Source organism: Pteropus alecto, unplaced genomic scaffold, assembly GCF_000325575.1.
Source record: "Pteropus alecto unplaced genomic scaffold, ASM32557v1 scaffold20, whole genome shotgun sequence".
In the NCBI taxonomy this organism is placed as follows: Eukaryota; Metazoa; Chordata; class Mammalia; order Chiroptera; family Pteropodidae; genus Pteropus; species Pteropus alecto.
The window spans coordinates 12723334-12746309 of NW_006436298.1; the positions used below are offsets into that span (position 1 = coordinate 12723334).

Below are 22976 nucleotides of genomic sequence, written 5' to 3' on the forward strand. Positions count from 1 at the left end.
AAAAGTTCTCATTTAATCTGTGTGGCCCAGTGCTGTCATCCGTAAAACAGGGATGGTAAAGTCCCTACTTCCTAAGCATACTGTGAAAATTACATAATGCCTATGAAGCACATAGTATAGCTAACTCTATATAGTAAGTGCTCATAAAGTTAGAGTTTTCTGTTTGTTTGTTTGTTTGTTTGTTTGATGTTCAAATGTCTCTGAACTTTTTATTGGCTTCCTGACCCTCCGAAGGGGTGTCCCACTTCTGCTGCCTTAACGCCTCAGAATTTTGGTGTCATTGACCTCAGACACAACTTTGCCATCCACAATCTTGCAGGTGGTGGTCTTTTGTATGGATTGCATGGAGTTACTGTCCAGGGCATCACCAAGATCGAAGTCCTCCCCCTCTTCCAACAGGTGGCAGTAGGTAGCAATCTCAGCCTCCAGCTTGACCTTGATGTTCAGAAGGGCCTTGTCCTCCTGAGTCTGGTGCTGCCCCTCTACCCAGGTCTGGGCCAGCTCTGACTCCAGGTGCGGCAGGATCCCGTTGAGCTGTTCCATCTACATGGTATAGCGTGCCTCCACCTCTGTCAGGCTGCTTTCCAAGCTGGCCTTCAGATTTTTCACTGAATTCAGATAGATCTCCAAGGACTGGACTGTATGTCTCAGCTCTGAGTGTCATCTCAGTAGCTCCTATCTCAGTGGCTGCAGGGTGACTACTGTAGTGCTCTCCTCAATCTGTTGGGACCAGTACTTGTCTAGGTCTTCTCTATTCTTCTGAGCCAGCTCGTCATACTAGGCCCAGATGTCCGCCATGATCTTGCTGAGGTCCTGAGATTTGGGAGCATCCAATTCCATGGTCAACCCAGAGTTGGCAATCTGGTTTTGTAGACCATTTACTTCCTCTTCATAGTTCTTCTTCATGCTGCAGTTGAGTGAGATTGGTGTCATTAATGACCTTTTTGAGCCCATTGATGTCACTCTCCACAGACTGGTGCATGGCCAGCTCTGTCTCATACTTGACTCTGAAGCCATCAGCAGTAAGGTGGGCATTGCCAATCTGTAGAGTGATGCGGGCATTGTTCACTGAACTTGCAAAGAACTGAGCCCTCAGGTCCTCAATGGTCTTAAAGTAATGTCCCCAGTCTCTGACCTGGGGTCCCTTCTTCTTCGGTTGTTCCCAGATTTTACTCTCCAGTCTCCGATTATCAGTCTCCAGGCTCCTCACCCTCTCCAGGTAGGCCAGGTGGTCATTCAGGCATTGCATAGTTTCCTTCTTGGTCTGGATGCCCCGTATGCCCGCTAGGCCCCTGGCCATCCTCACGGCCAGATCCCCAGACCTCCAGCCACCGCGGACACTGGTGAAGTGGGATACAGAGATCTGGGAGCCCGAGCCCCCTGTGCCTGCATACATGTTGGCCGCGCTGCTGGCCAGTGGGACCCGGTGGCTGGGCATCTGCACGGAGCCCAGGGTCCAGTAGCTGATGGAGAAACTACAGCAGGTGCTGAAGCTCATGTTGCCCAGGGAGGAAGGTCTCTCGTTTGAGCCACGGTGTTTGTTTTTTTAAGAACAGAAGCAAAAGGACACATGATTGCAGAAGGCAGGCTAATTACCCTGTTAGAAAACATTAAAAGAAAGGTGGAAGATAAGAAAGAATATTTCAGAGACAGAAAGAGAAATTGGGATGAAATTGCCATGCTGGGAGGATAGTTTAAGAAACTGGAGGTGTCCGGAATTCACAGAAACATTGGCTAGCAGACTGTCCTGTGGAATTCAGGTGATTCTATACAGGCTGGCAAATCTGCCAGTTCTGAGAGAAGCATTTTTACCCGTAGTGGGAGGAAGTCCTAAACTGTCCAACAAAAACAAAAAACTCTCCTGTTTCTCCAGGAATCAGGAATGGGCAAAAGATGGGGGCACAAACAGGAGTCAGAAGCACCCTCCAAGCCAGCCTAAGGAAGTACTTGACCAAAAGGGGAAGGCATAGAAAGAACCCTGAGAAAAGACTATTTATTTTATAAAGGCTCTGGTGTATCCTAGGCCAACTTTATGTGAAGCCAAATGAAAAAAAATCTGAAAGATCAACTAGCTTCAACTTGGATTTTATATGTGAAGAAAACAAGGCTCTTAAAAGGGGAGTTATTGTGTGAGGGTTTAAAATTCCTGGTGTGTTGGGATAAAAGTTGAATGCAGCCATTGCAACGAACAGAGGGAATGAAGCACTACCAGAAAAGATAAAGTGAGAAAAGGCTGTGTACCCAGGGAAAAGGATTTTAGATGAAAAGCCCACCCCATCACCCCTGGGCAGTGGCAGCAAAAAAATAACTGGGGTTAGTGGCAAGAGGAAAATATAAGGAAAGTGAAACCTTCAACTTAGGGTCTATCTGGCAGAACTCAGACCAAAGGACACTTCACATGTATCAGATAACCCCAAGTTCACATTCTATTTACAGCAGAATTTGAAAACTCAAATGCCTTCAAGTTAAGGCAAATATGTGAACCAAGAGAGTGTAGGACAACAGGGTGTGGGGTAGACTGGCAAACAGGAAGGCTCCACCTAAAGTAATACATATTCAATTTTTTAAAAACACTGGCCTTGCCAAAGGAAGCATGGAGGTTAGCCCCATTTCCCTGTTATCCGTTTGCAAACACTTTTATATGGTATTAAAATATAAACCATTTTCAATGATTTAAAGGCTAAATGAAGCATTTTCAATGTCAAGAGATCTGTGAAAAGCCATTTTCATTTTTAAAGATGATCTCAATCTAATGGAAAATGAAAAGTCCTGATTTTTCCCATCTATATATTGAAAAGGGGGACATTTTAACTCTTATATGAGATAGTGTACACCTTGTCCTTGGAAAAAAAGGAGGAGCTATCCTTTACTTCCAGCAACAAGCAAGTGTTTGAAACATTGTATGAATGGTACTTAAATGTTTGTTGAATGAATAAATTGGGTTACAAGTAGAGCAAAGCACTAGTGAAAGACCACTCTTTTGAGGTTATAAAACTGAGGGAGTTGATCTCCAGCTCTAACCCTTCTCTTTCTATTCAAGGTTTATCTCTACTCCCAAACATCTCTTAGTTAGGAGGCCAAAGACTTCGGTGTTCTGACCTTCCTCATCTCATTGCTCTAGCAGAGAACAAAAAACATGGGCAGCCTCCCAAGAACAGTTATGACAGAAGTCAGTCCCCAGGTGATATCTAAGCAGACTTAGATATCTAGCCCTTTGGGAATGGGGCAAAGAAACTTTGGAGCTCACACTGACAACTCTTCTAACATCTCGAGTTCATGGTTCTTGAGTACAAAGAGAGGGTGCCTACCTCACAATGTTGTGAGGAGTAAATAATAATGTGTATGTAAAAGGCCTAATGTAGTGCCTGACATATAGTAATTGAACTGTGACCTCAGTGAATGAACTCAATGAACTATAGATATTATTATTTATTATGGGAAAAGTAGGTGAATTTTTTAATGGCCCTTATTGGGCTGGGGATGGGGAGGCAAGCTAAACTGAGAAGCTGAGGAAAAACAAAACTGTTTCAACAGCTGCCTATAAGTTGTTTTTGGAAAATGTGGAAGTGGATAAGTGTTTAAATAACTAAAATTCCCTACATTTAAATACAAATCCTTATCTATACAGGTATAGTTAGATATGCATAGAGCTACTCTGGAAGAATGATTAACAGGTAATAGCGGTTATCTCTAGGGAGGACTTGTACTGGGAACAGTAGCTGGGGAAAATCTTTTTTTAATTCGTCATGTGTGTCTATAGTATCTACTAAACACTCATGATTTATTTTTAAATTATATGCTGCTAGTTTAAAATCTCTTCTAAGTTTTGCTGAGTTTGGACGAACTGTGAAATTTACAATGCCTACTTTCAGCTTTTACTGTCAGAGCCCTGCTATTGCCCCTAGCACCTGGTACCCACCATTGCAGCTGCTCCCTGCAGCCACAGCTGGGCTCACTCTGAACCTGTTTGTCTCACCAATACTCACAAGGTTACTGCTATAAGTAGTTAACACACTAATTGAACTATTACCTACTCAGGTACACCGATGCTTTGATGGTCAACAACCTAGGAACTGTAAAGAATGACATTACCTTTATTCTTCATTCTTGCTGGACAGGTGAAATATTAGATTATTTGAATTACATATATGCATACATCATCCTTCTATTGTTTTTTTCATTTTAAACTTGACAGTTATCTGAGGCAAAAAGACTTTTCTACTTTCTCAGTTATAGTTCAAATACAAATCATTTTAAACATTAAATTTGTATTAATTCATCATTTGCTACAGCAATTTTCTTCTTTGCATATGTTGAAATGGAGGTTATTATTTCATGTACAAAATTTCCCTGTGTGCTTCCCTGTGTGCTGGGTAAAAGATTCTGAACTCTGTTTCAGGCTTTTTAGTTGTTCTCTAGGCTATTTACTGTCATATTGTATATTTTTAAAAGTAATGCTTTTATTATTTAAAATCAATATGTTCTCATTATTATGGTGCTTTGGAAAATACAACAAACCATAATAAAATAAAAGCAAGCCCTAATTCCACCATCAGCAGATAACTGCTGTTAACATTTCTATTTCCTTTCAGTTTTTGTAATGCCTATATATTTTTACATACAGCTTTGCCAGCAAATTTGGAAGTCTCTAAAGTATGTTTTCATTATGCTGTAAAGTCTGCTCTGGTTAAATATTATGAAGATATTCTTATGAGAAACCACTGTATTATTAGAAACTGCAAGGCATGTTTGGTATAAAGGGAGAAGGTCATTTTGAACATGTCTAATTCAGGGTTAGCATCGGATGTTTCTGTAAATGCCATTATTTGTGTTATATTATATAACTGCTGGATGTATTTCACATAGATGACACTTTAGGCTGATTTCCAGGGCATTGCCTTCTCATCCAATAATCTTGTACCCTGGCCTTTGACAAATATTTGGGCATGAATGCCTTTACGGGCAACTTAAATAGGTAACGGTGCATGATCCCAGGCAAGAGAGGTAAATCAGGGCCAGGGACTATTGAGGGGCAAAGAGAAACTACGAATGAGCAGGTAGGTTTGAACCCTGAGCGAGTGTCGACCTCATTAATTTTTGTTTTTATTTTACTTATCGATGTTTTCACCCATTTGGGAGGACAGTTTCGATCGTCTTCTCTGTAGGATAAGTTCCCAACGAGCCGCAGCCTCAAAAAAAGGCTGGTGGGCGTGTCCCCCGCCCAGGACCTGCGGGGGACAGTGGAGGTTGAGCAAGGACTATAAAGGGCTTGGCCGCCGCCGAGGGGCAGCTCCGGGCTTCTCAGTGGGAAACGCTCGCCTCGGTGCTCCACCCCCGTATCCGTGCCGAGTACCCGTTTGGACACCGTGAAGATGGCACCCGTTGGGGGCAAAAAGGCCAAGAAGGTAAGTGTTCGGGGAACATGTGGGCGCTCTCTGTCCCGGCCAAGGCTCTGGGTCTGGACCTGCTGGCCCGGCACCCCAGCCTCGAGGAGTACAGAAGGGTCCTTGGAGCCCGGCTGTGACCAGAAGGTGCTCCCAGAAGTTCTCCTGCAGGACCCCAAGGCACCTCTGAGGCCCCCATTCCTGCCCATGTTCAGAACATGGGCAGGAATCTATGAGGTCTATGTGAACTCCCCAACTCGAGGGCGCCCTCAGAGCTCCTAGACTCCCAACATCTTCTGGGTCCTGCACTGCAACACCAGAGCACTCCCCCATAGGTGTCTCCTAGGCTCACAGGAGCGTCTCCTCCCCGCAAGGCGGTGAGACAGAGGAGCGCCTTGTAGTATACCCTGCCCTTCTCCCCCCGGCCCCCCGACTCCTGAGTGTCTGTATCCGAACCGCCCTGTGCATCGCTCTGTGCTCCGGTGCGGCCTCCGACGGTTTCCCACCCGCGCGTCCCAGCCCGCGCTGGGTCTCCCGGACCCTCTCTGCAGGGTTCTACTTGCGCAAAAGACCCGCGACAGCTTGGTTGGGCGATGGTATGTTTTCTCTTGCAGTTTGGTTTCAGCGATCACAACAAAATGCACTGTGCGGGCCTCGAAACTGGGCACAGAGGCCTCAAGATATTGAGAAAGGGCTGTTAATAAGATTTTTAAAACAGCAGCTCCAGCACCCGATAACAAGAAGCAACTTCCCTTGTTGGGATAAGTGTTCCAGTCCAGACTCTAGTTTAGGGATGGACAGACTGACCGCAGGATATGGCTGGGTGGGCAGGAAGAGAAGGATGACCTTGGAGGAGGGAATATGCATGACCCTTGGGTTTCACGGTGCCTAGCCTGTGGCCTGAGGGACAGAGGCCCCCAGAGAATGCTAGGGAGATGGGGGGGGAGGGGCGGGGGCAGGCCATCTGTACCTCCTGGCTGTAAGACCCGTGAGGGCAGGTCTACCTTTCATTGTCATTGCCAGCCAATGCTATGCCAGGTTTCTAAGGATATGGCCCCCAAATCAAAAAAGATCCCCACACAAAGAAAAAAGTTAATTCAGTTAAAATTTTAAAATGCTATGAAGCATTAATAGATGTATGTCAATGGCCTGAGGAAGCTGTTGAGATGGCAAACGATTATAGGTATCACTAGTTCAATGAGGTTGAGAATTTTTCACAATCCATAAATCTACTAAATAAATAGTCGAAGTAGACTGGAAAGTATAATTCCTATAGAAATTTTTTTTTAATTGGGTGGCCCCATTTACATACCATGGATTCTAACCCTCTCCCCAAACTCAAACTCAGAAAATGAAATATTTTAAAGGATTATCTTTAAAGGAACATATAAGCAACAGAAGGACATAAAATAGAAAAAAAAAAATGTTTCTTTGGTAACCTTGTTTCCATGCATATGTCAGTGTTAAAACATGGACAATAATATGTCTATACTTTTGAGTTTAAAATTAAAATATATGTTACAAAGCTAACACATGTTCATTGTTAACGACTTGGAAAAGCACTATGAACACCATCTGCTATATTTTGGTGTATATGCTGCTAGTTTGTTGTCTAGGCAAATATGTACTTTTATACAAAAAATGGTCTGATATTACACATACTGTTCTGTAATACTTTTTCACAAAATAATATCTCGAGCATTTTTTTCATAGCACATTCCACTTTTTCAAAAAAGCTATTTAGCTTAGGAACAGAAAAGTCTGCATTCTGGGTAGTTAAAAAATGCACTAAAATTTAAGCGATTGTTTTTTCAGATGTAATAGCTCAACAAATTTACGAACAGTATAGTAATGGAATTATCACTAGCCACTCCACCAGTAAACACCAGATTCTTCTATGCTGTGTATTTAAATGTTTGTGGTACTAGAGTATAAAAACATACACATGTTGAATGAGAGTTGCTAACTGACTTGAACAACATGCCATGAGTTGTTTCTGTCAAATGAAAGTAGCAAGTCATATTTCATTTATTTGATTCTTGTTCATATTTTTTATATAACTCCACTGCCTAGCTATATGCATATATATCTTGTTAATTAGGTCATAATGATCAAAGTTGTGGTTTTAAGATGTGGCATTTAGACACATTGAAATCATGATAGATATTTGGATTTCAAAATTACATATGCTCAATTCTGTATTTTTGTAGTTGTTTGTTATCTCATGGACTTCTATGCTTGAAAAATTCTCTATCTGGAAGGGATATCAGGAACATATTTTACTGCTTTAAAGTGAAAATGTCAGTTGTGTCTTCCCTCCGAGTACTACCTGACCAAATGGCATAGGAAGGGGCAGTGCAGGGGAAGAGAATTAAAATAAGGGAGACTCTAAGAAGGTAGTCAGGATTTAGATGCAAAATCCTATGAATGGTTCTCTCAGATTTATGTAACCTTTGTTATATCAGCATTTGTTTTACCAACCATTATGGTAATAAATAGAACACAATAGCTAAGTAGTTCCAAGTTTTTCCTTTACGTGGTCTTTTAAAGACCACGCACTCCCTGCACTCCCACCCCTATTTAAAATCAAATCTAGACATCATTTAAGGATAAAACAGTCAGGAGGCCTTATACTTCCCACCTGGGAGACTTTGCATACATTACTCAGAGATTCTGGGCCTTAATTATACATTTGTAAAATCAGAGAGAGTAACCTAAATTGAATGTAGAGTACCTTTTATTTTTAAATCCTATTATTCTTTAAAAATTTTTTAAATGGTTAAACTAGAAAATTACTTTCTAATTCATAAAGCCTGTAAAAACATTAAATTCAAATTTATCTGTTGAACATTAACACCAGGGTAATTACTGTATAGTACTATAAATAGAATCAGTAGGGAGACTGGGCTGGAAATCATTTACAAATACCTTATTTAGTTGCATCTTCCCTATTCTTGTCATCTTGCACTTGTAGAATGCAAACATGCATGCTTATAACCTCCTGGACAGCACAGCATAGCTGCTGTTGTGGAGACTGAATTCTAACAACAAAGATACAAGTCTTTATGGGATTTGGCCATCTCTGTGGTAGTTATCTTCTTCTTTCTGTCTTTACCAAGTGTCTTCTGACTTTTCAGTCTTCAAAATGACTTAATAGCATTATATGCCGCTACAACTTCTTTAACAATTTTAACCTCATTTTAGTTTATAGATAAAGAAGAAAGACTAGTCTTCACCATTTTAAGAATGTGTACTTAAGTTTTTGTTTGAGGCTTTACAAGAAAAACTTTCATTTAATTCTTCTGCAGATATTTCTTCAAACATAACATCCTCCCACAATATTCTTCAAAGCTCTTTAATGTGTTCTAAAAGACCACACCTCCCCCCTAACCCTCCCCAACACACACGTGTATACACAGACTTTCAGTATATGAGCATGCTGGTTGTTTGCCTTATAGGACAGTAATGTGAATTTATAAATATACATGTACTTTCTGATAATTCTAAAGAACCCATACATCTCAAGAATATGATAGTAAAAGTATGGCAAATAGAATATTGTCTTAAAAACTCAAGTAGCTTTTTTTCTTCCCCCTCATCTGAAATTTTAGGGCATCCTAGAACGTTTAAACTCTGGAGAGGTTGTGATTGGAGATGGAGGGTTTGTCTTTGCACTGGAGAAGAGGGGCTATGTGAAGGCAGGCCCCTGGACCCCGGAGGCTGCTGTGGAACACCCAGAAGCAGGTTGGTGCATTGCTCTGTTTGAAGTTCTCATAAAAGACCACTATGTTGACCCAAACCTAGAAGCATACCGTCAAACAGATGCATTCATGCCACATTTTCCAAATATTTATTATTGCCTGCTGGGCACTGTGTTGGGTATGTAAGTATGGATTCACATGTCGATAAGCATAATGCCCCTCCTTATTGCTGTTACCTATGTTTACCTTTTAGTCTCTGCCCCTCACTCTAGATGAGTCTAGTACCTGGCTCACTGCCTTCCTCTCTGCCCCTCCCTCTCCTACTTCCCTAGGTGACTTCAGATTCCAGCACTCTTCCCATTAGTGCCTTGATCTCTTCCTCATCTCCAATTGAACTCTCCCTCTGCCCTCATCTGAGCAGCCCACTCCTAGGCCTTGCCATCACCAATAGCTGTCCACCTCTGAAATCTTAATTACCAGTACTTCAGTCTCTGACCACCACCCTCCTATCTTTTCTGTTCACTCTCTCTAATACTGCCATTCCTCAACCTCATCAAGAATTCTCAGTCTTTCATCCCTTCCATTTTAGTGTTTATTATCCATTCTTCTACATGTGTCACCCTTCCCTCCTTACCCATTTAAGTTATGATTTACAGTATCAATCACTGTCTTGCAGATAGCCTCCATTGTATATGTGCCAACTGGTTAAATTCATTGTATACTCGCCGTACCCTGTTTAAATTTAATTATCTACATAGCCTGCACACATACCCACACACCTTATTCTCACTTTCTTTTTTGACTACAAATCTTTTATGGCCAGGAGGGGAAGTGGGATGCAACCTGAGGGAGATTATATGTATATATATATATAATATCTCCCAGTTATATATGTACAGAGCACAGTTAGATAGTACCGTTGTAAATTTAACTTGAGAAATGAAAGTCTGGAATTCCACAGTGAACTCTAAAAGGTCAAATAAAATTTTGCAGAATTTTGTCAGTGGGATAATATATTTGCAGCAAAATCATTTAGGGATAAAATGTGACCTGAATTAATGTGAGGGTATTTATAATTGGATACCATTTAGTGAGAGTAGTCATATATTTTGATGCAAAAAAATAAAGTATTAATGTATTTGATGGGGGGGCATTGCTTCAGGCCTTGATGAGTGTTGCATAATATACAATATATATGTATTACATTAACTTTCTAAAATTCCTCAAAATTCTGGATTCCAAGACACATTTGGTCCCAAAAAGGCTTGGAAAAATGATTGTGGCTCTATAGCATAACCTCCCCTTTCTCGTCATTTCCAGCTATAAAAAGTCAAGCCCAGTTCTAACAAAAATGTTTCAGGTGCAATCTAGCTTGCCAGGAAAACTTTCAGGGTCCATCTCAATTCTAGCTACCACCTAGCCTAAGTTAGAAAACCACCTGCAGATACACAAATTCATTTACGTAAGATAGCATGAAAACTGACCACCACTCTCATCCAGAGCATGAATATTGTAAACATTTTTCATCCCCCCAAAAACTAAACACACTCTATGAAACACTTTGAAGACAAACTAGCAAATAGCAGTGAGGGTGATGATAATTTGCCTTTAAGATTAATAAGAATAAAATTCAATTAAAATGACTACAGAATTCATGAATTTTTGTCTTTCTGTATTTTTTCTGAATTTTTATCTTTCTCAATTAACAGGTAAATGTATCACAAGTAAGGTCTTTTCTTATTATTTAGACATTAAAAATGGATACTTGTCTTCAAAAAACCCCAATGCTATAGGTCACACAGACTCATGGAATTTTGAAACTCCTTTTTCATTTTAGAGATGAAGAAATTGCCACCTTGATGGGGTAGGTAAATAGTTTGCCCCAAATCACACAATTGATTGTAGCTGACTCGGGAAGATTCCAGTTTCACTGACTCCTGCCTATGACCTTTCCCCTATATCATGTCACATTAAAAAATACCTGCGAGGATATAAAAATTTGTAAGGATACCCACTCAGCAACTTAGTCAAGAGACTGGGTAACATTTAGGTTCTATGGTGCTAAAATAAAACTAGTATAATGAAGGGTTTAAAACCATACAGGAATGTAATTAATTAGTACAGGCTGTGTCCTTGTCATAGGGAGCAGTCACACCCTATTACTGGTTAGAGGATGAAGACTCAGGAGTCTTATGATGAGAGAAAAAAAAAAGTAGAAATTGAAAGGATATCCAGAAATTATCAGATTAATTATTCTACTGATGTTTATGGCAAAAGTGGTGGTTCTTGCACCCACTGGAATCAGCATTGAATTCAGCAAGGAATTCGGGTTTGCTGGGTCTGGAAGGGTTTGGGGAATATGAATTTATAATAATTGCCCTCCGAGGTAAGTCCAAGTTGGGTCACATTTTGAGAAGCACCTCAGTTTTAAGAAGCATGGTAGGATAATCAAATCAATAAGAACAAGGAGGTGGGTCACCACCCTCTGAAAAAATTTGATAAAAGGATATAGACCCTCTGCACTATAAAATGCATATGTACACAAACAATTTGCCTACCAGTCCAAGGTTTTTCCACAGAGTCTCTGGAAATCTACCTAAAGACAACCTGGGTGGACTTCCTGTTTATAAACCGTGTCATTCTAGTGTACAGAAACCTACTCTATAGGCCCTGCAACCCCTGCTCCAACTGTAGCAGCTCATCTGATTGATACATGAATACCCACATCAGGTGTTTTTCATTGGTTCTGTTGCTAATTAAAACAAGTTCAAAGCCCCCTAATTTAGGTATCCTTTTAAATTCCCACTGAGAATTAAAGTGTCCATGATTTTAAAAACAAAGATTTGGCTTCAAGCTTAGAAACCCATTTCCTGAAATTCAGAGGAGTTTTTTTGACTCACTTATTTGTCCATTTGAAAACAAAAACTGAGCGTTTTCCATGAAGATGGCATAGAAAGTGAAGAACAAAGCCCCTACCCCTCCCAAAGCCGAAGCCAAACAAAAGCTTTGAAGGCAAAGAAAGCAGCGTTGAAAGGTGTCTACAGCCACACACGCACACAAAAAATAAAATAAAAGAGAAGGACAAGGAGAAGGACAAGGACAAGGACAAGGAGAAGGAGAAGGAGAAAGAAGAAGAGAAGAAGATAACGCACGTCATCCACCTTTCAAGGGCCCAAGACACTGTGGCTCTGAAAGCAGCCCAAACACCCTCAGAAGAGCACACCTGGAGAAACAAGCCTGGCCATTATGCCATCGTCAAGTCTCCCCTGACTACCAAGTCAGCCATGAAGAACATAGAAGACAACAATACGCTCATGTTCATTGTGGATGTCAAGGCCAACAAGCACTAGGTCAGACAGACTGTGAAGAAGCTCTATGACATTGACGTGGCCAAGGTCAAGGTCCTGATCAGATAATGGCTGGATGGAGATAAGAAGGCATGTGTTCAACAGGCTCCCGACTATGATGCTTTGGATGTTACCAACAAAATCGGGATCCTCTAAACTGAGTCTAGCTGGCTAATTCTGAATATAAATTTTTTTCACTGTAAAAACAAAAATGAAAACAAAAAAACCAAAACCATTGAGCTTTCTATGTTCTTTGCAGTCTACCAGGCACCTAGGATGCAAAGATGCCAGACTCATAGCCAGTCTTAGCCCCCGAGGGCTCAGAACTCCAGTGTCCTGGTAACTTCCTAGCCTCTAGTGTAGTTGTTTCCAGACCCTTAGATTTCATAGGTCTCTGAAATTTCAAAGTAAATTTCAGGGGCTGATATTAGATTGCTGATTTCTTACTTTGCCCAGTTAATTCCCCTGACAAAACAAAAACCAGATAAGTCTCACTATTACTTTATAAAATGAGCATTATTTCACTGTCTTAGTATGGAGGTTCTCAACAAGGCTAAAAATAAGAATAAGTTGAGGAACCCTTAAAAAAAACACAGTCTGTGCCCTGCTCCAAACCAATTAAATTAGAATATCTGTGAGATTGACCCTAGATTCTATAAGTTTTTAAAAGCTTGCAAGTTATCTAATGGGCAACCAGGATTTAGGACCACTATTTTAGAGCAAAGAATAGGTAATTCTTTAAGTTGAATACATTTGGTTATATATATAAAAAAAAACTCCTATCATATTTCTTCTAACCAGGGAAAGCTTTGCCATCTGGCATTCATCCAAGGACATGTTTTGGAACCTTGCTCCAATTCTTATTCTACTCTGCTACCAGAGATGTGTGGGTATGTGCCTTTTGAAAGCATCATCGATTAATAAACTGATAGCAATTAATGCCTTTCTTCATTCAATCTCCCAGTTCGCCAGCTTCACCGAGAGTTCCTCAGAGCTGGATCAAATGTCTTGCAGACCTTCACCTTTTATGGGAGTGAAGACAAGCTGGAGAACAGGGGAAACTATGTTGCAGAGAAAATATCCGTGAGTAAAACCATGCATGGCACTCTCAGAAGGGTATAGTGGATATACATGTCATCACCAAAGTTCTCATAGAGAAAAATGTTGAGCCTCTTCAGAGTTTTGTTTTGTTTTCAAAATACAGAAATGAGATATATGTGAATAACACTCTTAGATTTTATCTGGAGACCTCAAAATTGACAGAAAGGTATTCATGAAGCATATCAGAGAAGAGATATTTAATGATTAATGAAACTGATTTAATGAAACTGTGATTCTCTCAGTTTCCTAACTAGTTGCTGAGTGGGTAACCTTACAAATTCTTAGATCCTCACAGGTTTTTAATGTTGCACAGTGTAGGGGAAAGGCTATAGGCAGAAAGAGTCAGTGAACCTGGAATCTTCCTCGCTTAGCTACAATCTACTGTGTGATGTTGGGCAAGCTATTTACCTTTCTCATTAAGGTGGCAATTTCTTCATTTCTAAAACAAAAAAGGAGTTTCAAAATTCCATGAGTCTGCATGACTTACAACACTGGGGTTTTTGAAGTGTCCATTTTTAATATCTAAATAATGAAAAAAAAAAAACCTTACTTGTGATACATTTACCTGTTAATTAAGAAAATACAGAGAGACAAAAAGTCATAAATTCTGTAGTCATTTTAATTGAATTTTATTCTTATTAATCACAAAGGCAAATTATCATCAGTATCACTGCTATTTGATAGGTATTCTTCTAAGTGCAGCTTAGACATTGGAAGAGACCAAATCTTTTATGTAAAGACTTCTACCCTCTCATAGACCTTTGGTATAATGTAATATCCTAGATACCATCATTAGATTTATTTTTTCATTACAATTATTGGTGTTGTTATTACTGCAAATTGCTCGACCTGGTAAAGCACTGAAGTATTCCATCACTGTCACCTTCTGGAATCAAATCACTATTGTGACATATAACTGAGATGTGGACATTTGAATAATAATTTTGTTTCAATTTCACATGAAAATGCAGATGTATTATATACTCACCGTTTAGGGGCAGAAAGTCAATGAAGCTGCTTGTGATATCGCCCGGCAAGTGGCTGATGAGGGAGACGCTTTCGTGGCAGGAGGCGTGAGTCAGACACCTTCATACCTCAGCTGCAAGAGTGAAACTGAAGTTAAAAAAGTATTTCAGCAACAGTTAGAGGTCTTTATAAGGAAGAATGTGGACTTCTTGATTGCAGAGGTAAACAAAGATATAATCAAAGATGGGACACTAAGTACACTTAGTACATTTTTCTCTGCCTTTGGTTTTCATGAGGACCATGTGCTATTAGGTACTAATCATGACTAGTAATAGTAATATTTAGTTTTGAAATCTTTTTTCAATTTAGAGCTTCTACTAAATTTGATTCAGTTAATCTAATAGTGTTCTTCAAACCTTTTGATGGCAATCCACAATAAGATATCGCCATTCTATTCCATTTTTAAAATGCTAGTGGGTCTCAGTGTCAAATTCTTAATATTCAAAATATTTCAAATTCAGAGTTTTAAGGTCAGTCGCCTGGTAATTATTAAATTATTAATCAATAAAATAAGTTTTCAAATTGTTTGGGGGAAATGAGATTAAAAGTATCTTAACCTTATCTTATTTCAGTATTTTGAACACGTTGAAGAGGCCGTGTGGGCGGTTGAAGCCTTGAAGGCATCTGGAAAACCAGTGGCAGCGACCATGTGCATTGGCCCAGAAGGAGATTTGCATGGCGTGACCCCTGGCGAGTGTGCAGTGCGCCTGGTTAAAGCAGGTGATGATGGATTTTGATAGGTTTGCTATTAGTGAGTCTTTTAAAATGACATACAAATTCAGATCTGTTTATGAATCACTATATACTACCTTTATTAACAGGAAAACCATTTCTGAACTTTTTTAGAAATATTGATAATATTATTATTGAGTCCTAAAGAGAAAAATGTTTTATTTTGTTTTTCTTTTTAAAAAAAAGATATACATACATACCAGCCTTCGAGCAACTAGACTTATGCTGAAGGTTTAACAATTAGGAATAAGAAGAATTTTGGTAAACCAAAAGCAGCATTAGGAAAAACTGTGTTTGAAAAAATCTTTAATTTATCTCAAGTCGAAGTATTTAAACTTTAATAACTTTTAAGTCAGTTGCCCTCTTTGCCAAAGTTTTTCCATTCTCATAAATTATGGGTATGCTTTGCATTTTGTAATTGGTATAATAAATCAAAAAATCTTTTGATATGAAATACTGACCACCTAATTTATCTTTTTATATAATTTCCATTCCTAATATTGAATTTCATTTAAATTAGGAAAAAGACAGATTGTTTTCCAATCTGCCTCAATTTAAACCCAAGAAATAGCTCAGTGTCAGTGAAAGAGTCCGACTCATTCCATGGAATAGAGAGATTTTGATTGGCTATTTTTTTGTTTCTGATTTTTATCTAAATCCTAATATTTCAGGAAAGTCACTTCCCACTTTTCATTAACAATAACAATTATTTATATTTAGGAATGAAATCGTATTATCTTAATTTTTGTTAATATAAAAATAGGGAGAGAAGCAAGTTAACTTGTCTCAAAAAGATCAGAGGAGGCCTTCACAATCCTCGTTGTTAATTGGCAAGGATTCTTGGCCTGCAATTCATCCTTCCCCCACCATTCTGTTCAGAGTAGGTGGCCACAGTGTTTAAAATCATAATACCTTTTTTACATCATTTGTAGCACTTAACCCTTATCTCATTTATCTCTTTAATGTCTGACTCTTTCACTAGATTGTAAGATCTAAGACAGCAGAGACTCTGTTTGGCTCAGCATTGAGTACTCTGTGCCTAGCACATAATAGGTCCTTAATAAATGTCTATCTAATAAATCTAGTCTATCTTCCAATGTTAGATCAAATTCTACCTCCATATACCCTTATATAATCATCTCTACACCAAATGATCACCTCTTCTCAGCAACTATAACACCTTCCATTTATACTCCTCATTTGGAATATCCTCAACTGACATTTTCCAATCTATGAGAATGTTAATAGGGTTCTGTAGTCAAATACATTTAGAAAATGCTATATTAAACCAAATTAAGCAGGTCTATTTACTGCAGAACTTCTCAGAGCCTTTTATCCATCCCATAGACATAGTAAATAGCTACTATCTAACTTAATTGATCAGAGAACCTTATTTTCATATAGCAACCTTGGGAAGCTTTGTATTAAAATATAAAATCCTTGATGTCAACGACTATGTCCTATATTTACATTTTTCTAGAACCCCTCACAAGGAACCTTATACCTAATAGACATCCAATAACTCACCAGGGTATAATTAATTCATGAGTGTAATAACATCAAGCAAGGAAAGAAAAACTCTGGCAGCAGAATATTCCCCCCCCCCCAAAAAAAAATAAAGGAAAGGAAAAAAAATGGAGAAATCAAAATCCAAGTGAGATGTTAAGTAAGCTGTTGGATATACAAGTCTGGAATCCAATGGCGAGGTCAGGATTAGAGAGAGAAATTTAGGAGAGTTCTGGAGCTAGAGGTATTGGAAGCCCTGGGACTAAAAAGGAAGTGTGGGTGAAGAGCAGAAGATGGCTCAGTAGGATCCTGGAATGATGCAGAATTGAAAGGTTCAGACTTGAGGAGGGGTCGGTGCATAACATCCAAAAATAGAAGCCAGGGAAATAGGAGCAACACTCAGGGAGTGTGGGAAGTTCTCAGAAGCCAAGAGAAAGGGAGTGTTGATGAAGAAGGGAGTGGTCCTCTAGACTGAAAGCTGCTGAGACATCTAGTAAAAGGAGATCAGAGATGCGACTACTGGATTTGGTAAGATTGAGGTCATCAGTGTCCCTGACAAAAACTGATTCAGAGGAATGACTGGGAGGGAGGCCTGATTGGAACAAAAAATGAAGAGCAAACTGTAGACCCAACCCAGTAAGGAGACGCCTGCCACAAAGTACCAAATACCACAGCTTGCGGCAGGCAGCAGCTCTGCTGCTCATGAAATCTGGATTAGTGATATTATTAAATTGGCCTGAGGAAAGGGAACATTGATTTATTCTTCAAATGAGTGGTACAGTAACCACGGGTACAATCGAGAAGCTGGGAGTGCTGAAAAATGATTATGCTTGCAATATAATGTTCAAAATGAAAAAATTGACTGTTAAAATTTGAAGTTAAAAAAAATTCTTATAATGATTAAAAAAAAAAAAGATGGACAGCCAAGTGTGTATAAATGACACTTCAATTATACCAGACTCTTCAAAGCACTTCTCACAGAAAGCACTTGCTGCCTGTTTGTAATCATTCTTGCCTAAAGGTAAGATAAGTTTGCAGGGAGCAAGGCTCAAATGCTGTACTTCTAAATTCACCATTCTAAATAAAAGCGCCCTGTGATTTAGAGGAGAGCTGGGCCTCCCTGTATGTGGTGAATCCCCAAAGCTAAAATGTTCTTTCCACTTTCAGGAGCTTCCATCATTGGCGTGAACTGCCATTTTGACCCCACAATTAGTTTACAAACAGTGAAGCTCATGAAAGAAGGCCTGCAGGCTGCCCGGTTGAAAGCCCACCTGATGACTCAGCCCTTGGCCTACCACACTCCTGACTGCAACAAACAGGGATTTATCGATCTGCCAGAATTTCCCTTTGGTAAGACAGGCATTCTATACACCCTCTCAATGTCTTTATGTTTGACAAATTCCAAATAAATCTATAGCCATAGAGCTTTATCCTAGTAAAAAAATGGCTGCATATCTTCTCATCTCTAGCCTCTCACTTCCCTCCCTAAGGCCACAAGTCCTTTGATATTAGACAGCAGAAGAAGGAAAAGATGGGACCAACAAGCAGAAAAGACCTCTGAACTTATATGTAAAAGCAAAGTTGAATCAATACCTACATAGACAACCAATTAGTCATACTTTTAGATTGGTGAGATCATGGTGAGATCAGAGAAGGTTTGGGTTTTGGTTCGAGCTCTGTTGCTGAGTTGCATAACCTTAGCAAAATTCCTTAATTCCTCTAGACCTTAATTTTCTCATCAGAAAATAAGAAGGTTAGCCCAGGTTATCTCCAGGATCCTTTTCTCCTATTTTGATGGTTGCTCAGATATTCCAGGGTTTGAGGGTGGAGAGAAGATACCATCATTAGATTACTGTATGACAAATTTGAAGGAAGAAACTAAGCAGATGAAGTAAGGGAATACTTGCAATCTCGGCAGAGGGATGAAGTCTTTCAGTGCGTTTTGGAAGTGAGGGTAAGTCTACTTTGAAAATCAAGCCCAGAGATGTCAGCAGGGCCAGAGCATGAGCAGCCTCCTATTCCGTTCCTAGGTCCTTATATCATACATATCCTATATACTATAGGCACCCTCAGAGAAGATATTATAATATTCACTCTAAAAGAACAAAAGAGGAATAGCAAAGCATTTGTGTTACTTATTGCTGTATAACAAATTACCGTAAAACTTAGCATTTATTGGCTTATAGTTTCTGTGGGTCATGAATTCAGGAGCAGCTTAGCTGGGTGGTTTTTGCTCAGGGTTTAAGAGGTTACAGTCCAATCATTGGCCAGGGCTATAGTCATCTGAAGGCATGATGGGGACTGGGAGATTTATCTCCAAGCTCTTTTAGTTGGCTGTTGGGAGTTGGTGTCAGTTTCTTGTTGTCTGTTGACTGGAGGCCTCAGTTCCTCAGCTTATGGGCCTTTCCACTGTGGTGCTTGAATGTTCTCACACCATGGCAGCTGGCTTTCCCCAGGGTAAGTGTACAAAAGAGAACAAGGGAGAAACCATGATGCCTTTTACGATGTAGCCTCGGAAGCCAGAGACCATTTTCTGCCATATTCTATTGCTCTCACAGACCAACCTGATATAACACGGGAGGGGGATGGACCGCACAAGGTAAGAACATCAGAAGGCAGGGTTCATTGGGAGCCATTTTGAAGGCTGGCTACCACAGCATTTAAAACTGGATATATAGACACAAAGTAGCTAATAGTTTTTAAAAGTTAAGAATTAAATATTGACAATGTATTTATCTCATTTATTGAAGACTATATATTTATTACAGCTGTTCATTTTGAACATTTTGTTTAAAAAAAGAATTTGGGCATAATGCTGTTTATTGTAGGACTGGAGCCCAGAGTTGCAACCAGATGGGATATTCAAAAATATGCCAGAGAAGCCTACAACCTGGGGGTCAGGTACATCGGTGGGTGCTGTGGATTTGAGCCCTACCACATCAGGGCGATTGCAGAGGAACTGGCCCCAGAAAGGGGAATTTTGCCGCCGGCTTCAGAAAAACATGGCCCCTGGGGAAGTGGTTTGGACATGCACACCAAACCATGGATTAGAGCAAGGTAAGAACCTTTAAACTATATTTACCAAACCAAGCTCACGCAGATTATATGTCCAAGGGAGGTCATTACAAAGAGTATAGCTAATTTGCTATGTGATGATGGAGTCAGTCATCTTAAATTCTCTCACAGAAATATTTATTAAACATCTTTATAAAGTGATTTCTAGGGAATGTTTAAGAATATAGAATGTAAATAATATAAGTTGCAATGAAATGTGATTTCATGCTCTAGGAAACCATCCATGTGGGGGACACTAACATTGAATCAATTGATTGTTAAGATTTAAGTATAACTTAAGTATAACAAATGGTAATCAAGTGCCTGTTCTGTGCCAAGCATGATTCTTGGAGCTGGGAATACAATGGTGAGTAAGATAGAAAAGGTCTTTGCCCTCAGAGCTTACATTCCAGTGGGGCAGATGAACAATAAACAGATTTTACATCCGGCAGTATGAAGGGCATTAGGAATAGAGAAATGAAAAGCTGTAGCCCCTAGCTTAAAGAATCTCACAGTATGCTGGGGAAAATAGATAAGAAAGCCAAGGTATTATAGTGTGGTAACTGCTTTAATCATAGAAGCATAGATAAAAAACAATAAATAACAATGAAAAGAAAGACTATCTCTGCCTAATAGAAAGATGTTTTAGTAGTAAGGATTTGTTGGCTGGGCTTTGAAGGGCTAAGTAGGCTTCCACAAGATAGGGAAAGGGGTGGAGGGTTGAGTCCTCCAAGCAGAGGGAGTAGTTCTGCTCTGTTCAACCAACATTACTGAGCACAGCTCAGACACTGTTGTGGACACTGAGGTAAGGTAAGCAGCATGGACAAGGGACAACCCTGTCTCCAAGAAGTTAACAGTCTAGTTAGGCAGAGAAATAAACATGTGAGTTCAAACTGACATAAAGAGTTCAAGGACAAAGATATGCACAGATGTTGTATGGTCTGAGCTAATGGCTTATGGGGGCACAAGGCAGAGGGAGGTGAATGAAGGATTTCTGAGAAAGCGGATCCCCAAGCTAAATTTTGAAGTGTGAACTACATTGCCAGACAAGGAAATGGCCTACAAGAAACAGCTTACAGGAAAGCACTAAGAGATGCAAAGAGAATGGTGTATTGAGAATATCAGAGACAGAATTTGATAGAAGACACATGTCAGGAAGAAGAGGCAGCCTTTCATTCATGCTCGTGAGTTGGGTATGACCTCATCCCAATTGCAGTGAGGAGACTGGAGTGTTGCAAGTGGTCTAGGACAAGGGAAGATTTGCAAGTTAGCAAGTTTTAATAGCCTTGAGACGGGGAAACCTCTGAGGAAGCCTTTTTTAAAATGATACCAGACATGATGAAGCCTGAACTAGACAGAGACGATGGAGATAGTAAGGAGAAGGAGGCAGGATCCATAGAATGAGAAGTACAGAAGTAATACTGGATTTGGTTCAAATTGTGCTCAGCTGGTTTGTGAGGCAGAATGCCAAAAAGTGAGGATGGGGAGGTAGGATAAACTGGATAGAAAATGTCCCTATTCTAATTCTTAGCTTTTAATCCCTTTGCATATGCTAAAAAGAAGGAATTCGAGGTAATTTTAGACCTACTGATTCTGGGGCAGTGGCAGGAGGATTTAGTTTTAGTCCAGATTACTAAATGTGCAAAGATGACACCGTGGAGTTCAGTGACATGGAGACCGACACTCTGGGAGGAATCTAACATGTATTTTGTTCACTCAGGGCCAGGAAGGAATACTGGGAGAATCTTCGGGTAGCCTCAGGCAGGCCATACAACCCTTCAATCTCAAAGCCCGATGCCTGGGGAGTGACCAAAGGAACAACTGAGCTGATGCAGCAGAAAGAAGCCACAACTGAGCAGCAGCTGAAGGAGCTCTTTGAAAAACAGAAATTCAAATCTGTATAGTAGCCTCAGTGGAACCCAGTTTTGAAAATTCCTCTGTTTGAGTCACAGTTCTTAGAAATAAGGAAAAAATGGTTAAAAAGCCATGCTCATATTAACGCCAGCCTACACATAAAATTGGTATGAGCTGAACAAAAAATATTACAAATAGCATCTGACAATTTTAAAAGTATATTTTAGAAGTTTCCTTAGAAGCAAAATAAGTAAAGAAGTAAATCTTAAGCAGGTTTATTAAGCACCCACCGTGTATAAGGTATTAATGAAATCACTGTGGCTAAAGAAAAGTGATTCGGACATTAATCCTACTTCAAGAAGTTTGCAGACTAGTAAAGAGGATTAGATGTGAGCTGTCATAAATGGCTCAGCAACCAGATAGGGACAGATAAAGTGCTATAGAGAAGTGCCTTCCAAGCTCCTTTGAACACAACCCTTAGCAAGAAACACAATTTATGTAATGACCAGTAAAACACATATCATTCAACCATTGAAACAAAATGTGTGATCCATTCTGGCATCTTCTATTCCATTCCTTTCCATCCTATTTCATTAATAAAACATAACATACTGGTTGAGATCCTTCAAACTAATTATATGACCCATTATATTGGCCCACTGTAGTTTGAAAAACACTGCTATGGGACATGTTAGCTCTGGGAACTTTCCTATTTCTGTAAGTTTGTTTTTAGAAGATCAGTCACATGGGACCTAATCAATAAGTATTCAAAGCCCAGAGTCCTGCTCTCAGAATTCCAGAGTTGCTCTCTTTGCTGACCCATTTTGACCACTAAGAAGCATATCGAGTAATAGGGAGGGGGCAAGAAAGGGTTGTTATCTAGGTCCTCTCCATCCTACTCAGAACTACATGCCTCCAGTCCGTAAGGCTGAGGAGCAATGAACTTATGTTACTTTGATAGCTTAAAACATAATAAAGAAAGAGAGATTCTCCAAACTTTACCCAGGTTTCTTAGGTTGAGAGCTATGATATTTTTTACTTAATCATATCTACTCTCCTATGAGAGCTCAAGCCTGATGATGCAAGATCATTAGAATAAACATGGCTACTCTTCATGTATTAGGAAAGAGTTCATGCTGCTTTCTAAACATTCTTGGATTGATTTAGCTGTTTTGAAATTGTAATTTCTTCAGCTATTAAAAAAAGAAAAGCAATGAGAGTATCTTAGTTGTTTTAGATTCTTATTTTTGTTCTATAATTTGCTAAGTCCT

General features: G+C 39.6%; 1 protein-coding gene and 2 pseudogenes across 1 annotated transcript; 2 read left to right on the forward strand and 1 right to left on the reverse strand.

The window, feature by feature from the left end:
* Window positions 1-255: 255 nt before the first annotated feature.
* Window positions 256-1498, reverse strand: LOC102887504 (annotated as a pseudogene).
* Window positions 1499-5372: 3874 nt separating this feature from the next.
* BHMT (betaine--homocysteine S-methyltransferase) lies at window positions 5373-21755 on the forward strand. Its single transcript, XM_006913371.1, has 8 exons — window positions 5373-5405; window positions 8996-9128; window positions 13397-13515; window positions 14529-14720; window positions 15132-15279; window positions 17965-18147; window positions 19626-19854; window positions 21572-21755. The coding sequence occupies exons 1-8, from the start codon at window positions 5373-5375 to the stop codon at window positions 21753-21755; spliced, it is 1221 nt and encodes a 406-aa protein (XP_006913433.1).
* On the forward strand, window positions 12030-12588 carry LOC107195771 (annotated as a pseudogene).
* Window positions 21756-22976: the final 1221 nt, after the last annotated feature.

What these genes read in the sequence shown, in the direction of transcription:
- BHMT (XM_006913371.1), top strand. Translation starts at nt 5,373, where the DNA reads ATGGCACCCGTTGGGGGCAAAAAGGCCAAGAAG. An exon ending in TGGACTTCTTGATTGCAGAG is followed by an intron (nt 14,721 to 15,131) that starts GTAAACAAAGAT and finishes ATCTTATTTCAG; the next exon opens with TATTTTGAACACGTTGAAGA. An exon ending in AGTGCGCCTGGTTAAAGCAG is followed by an intron (nt 15,280 to 17,964) that starts GTGATGATGGAT and finishes TTCCACTTTCAG; the next exon opens with GAGCTTCCATCATTGGCGTG.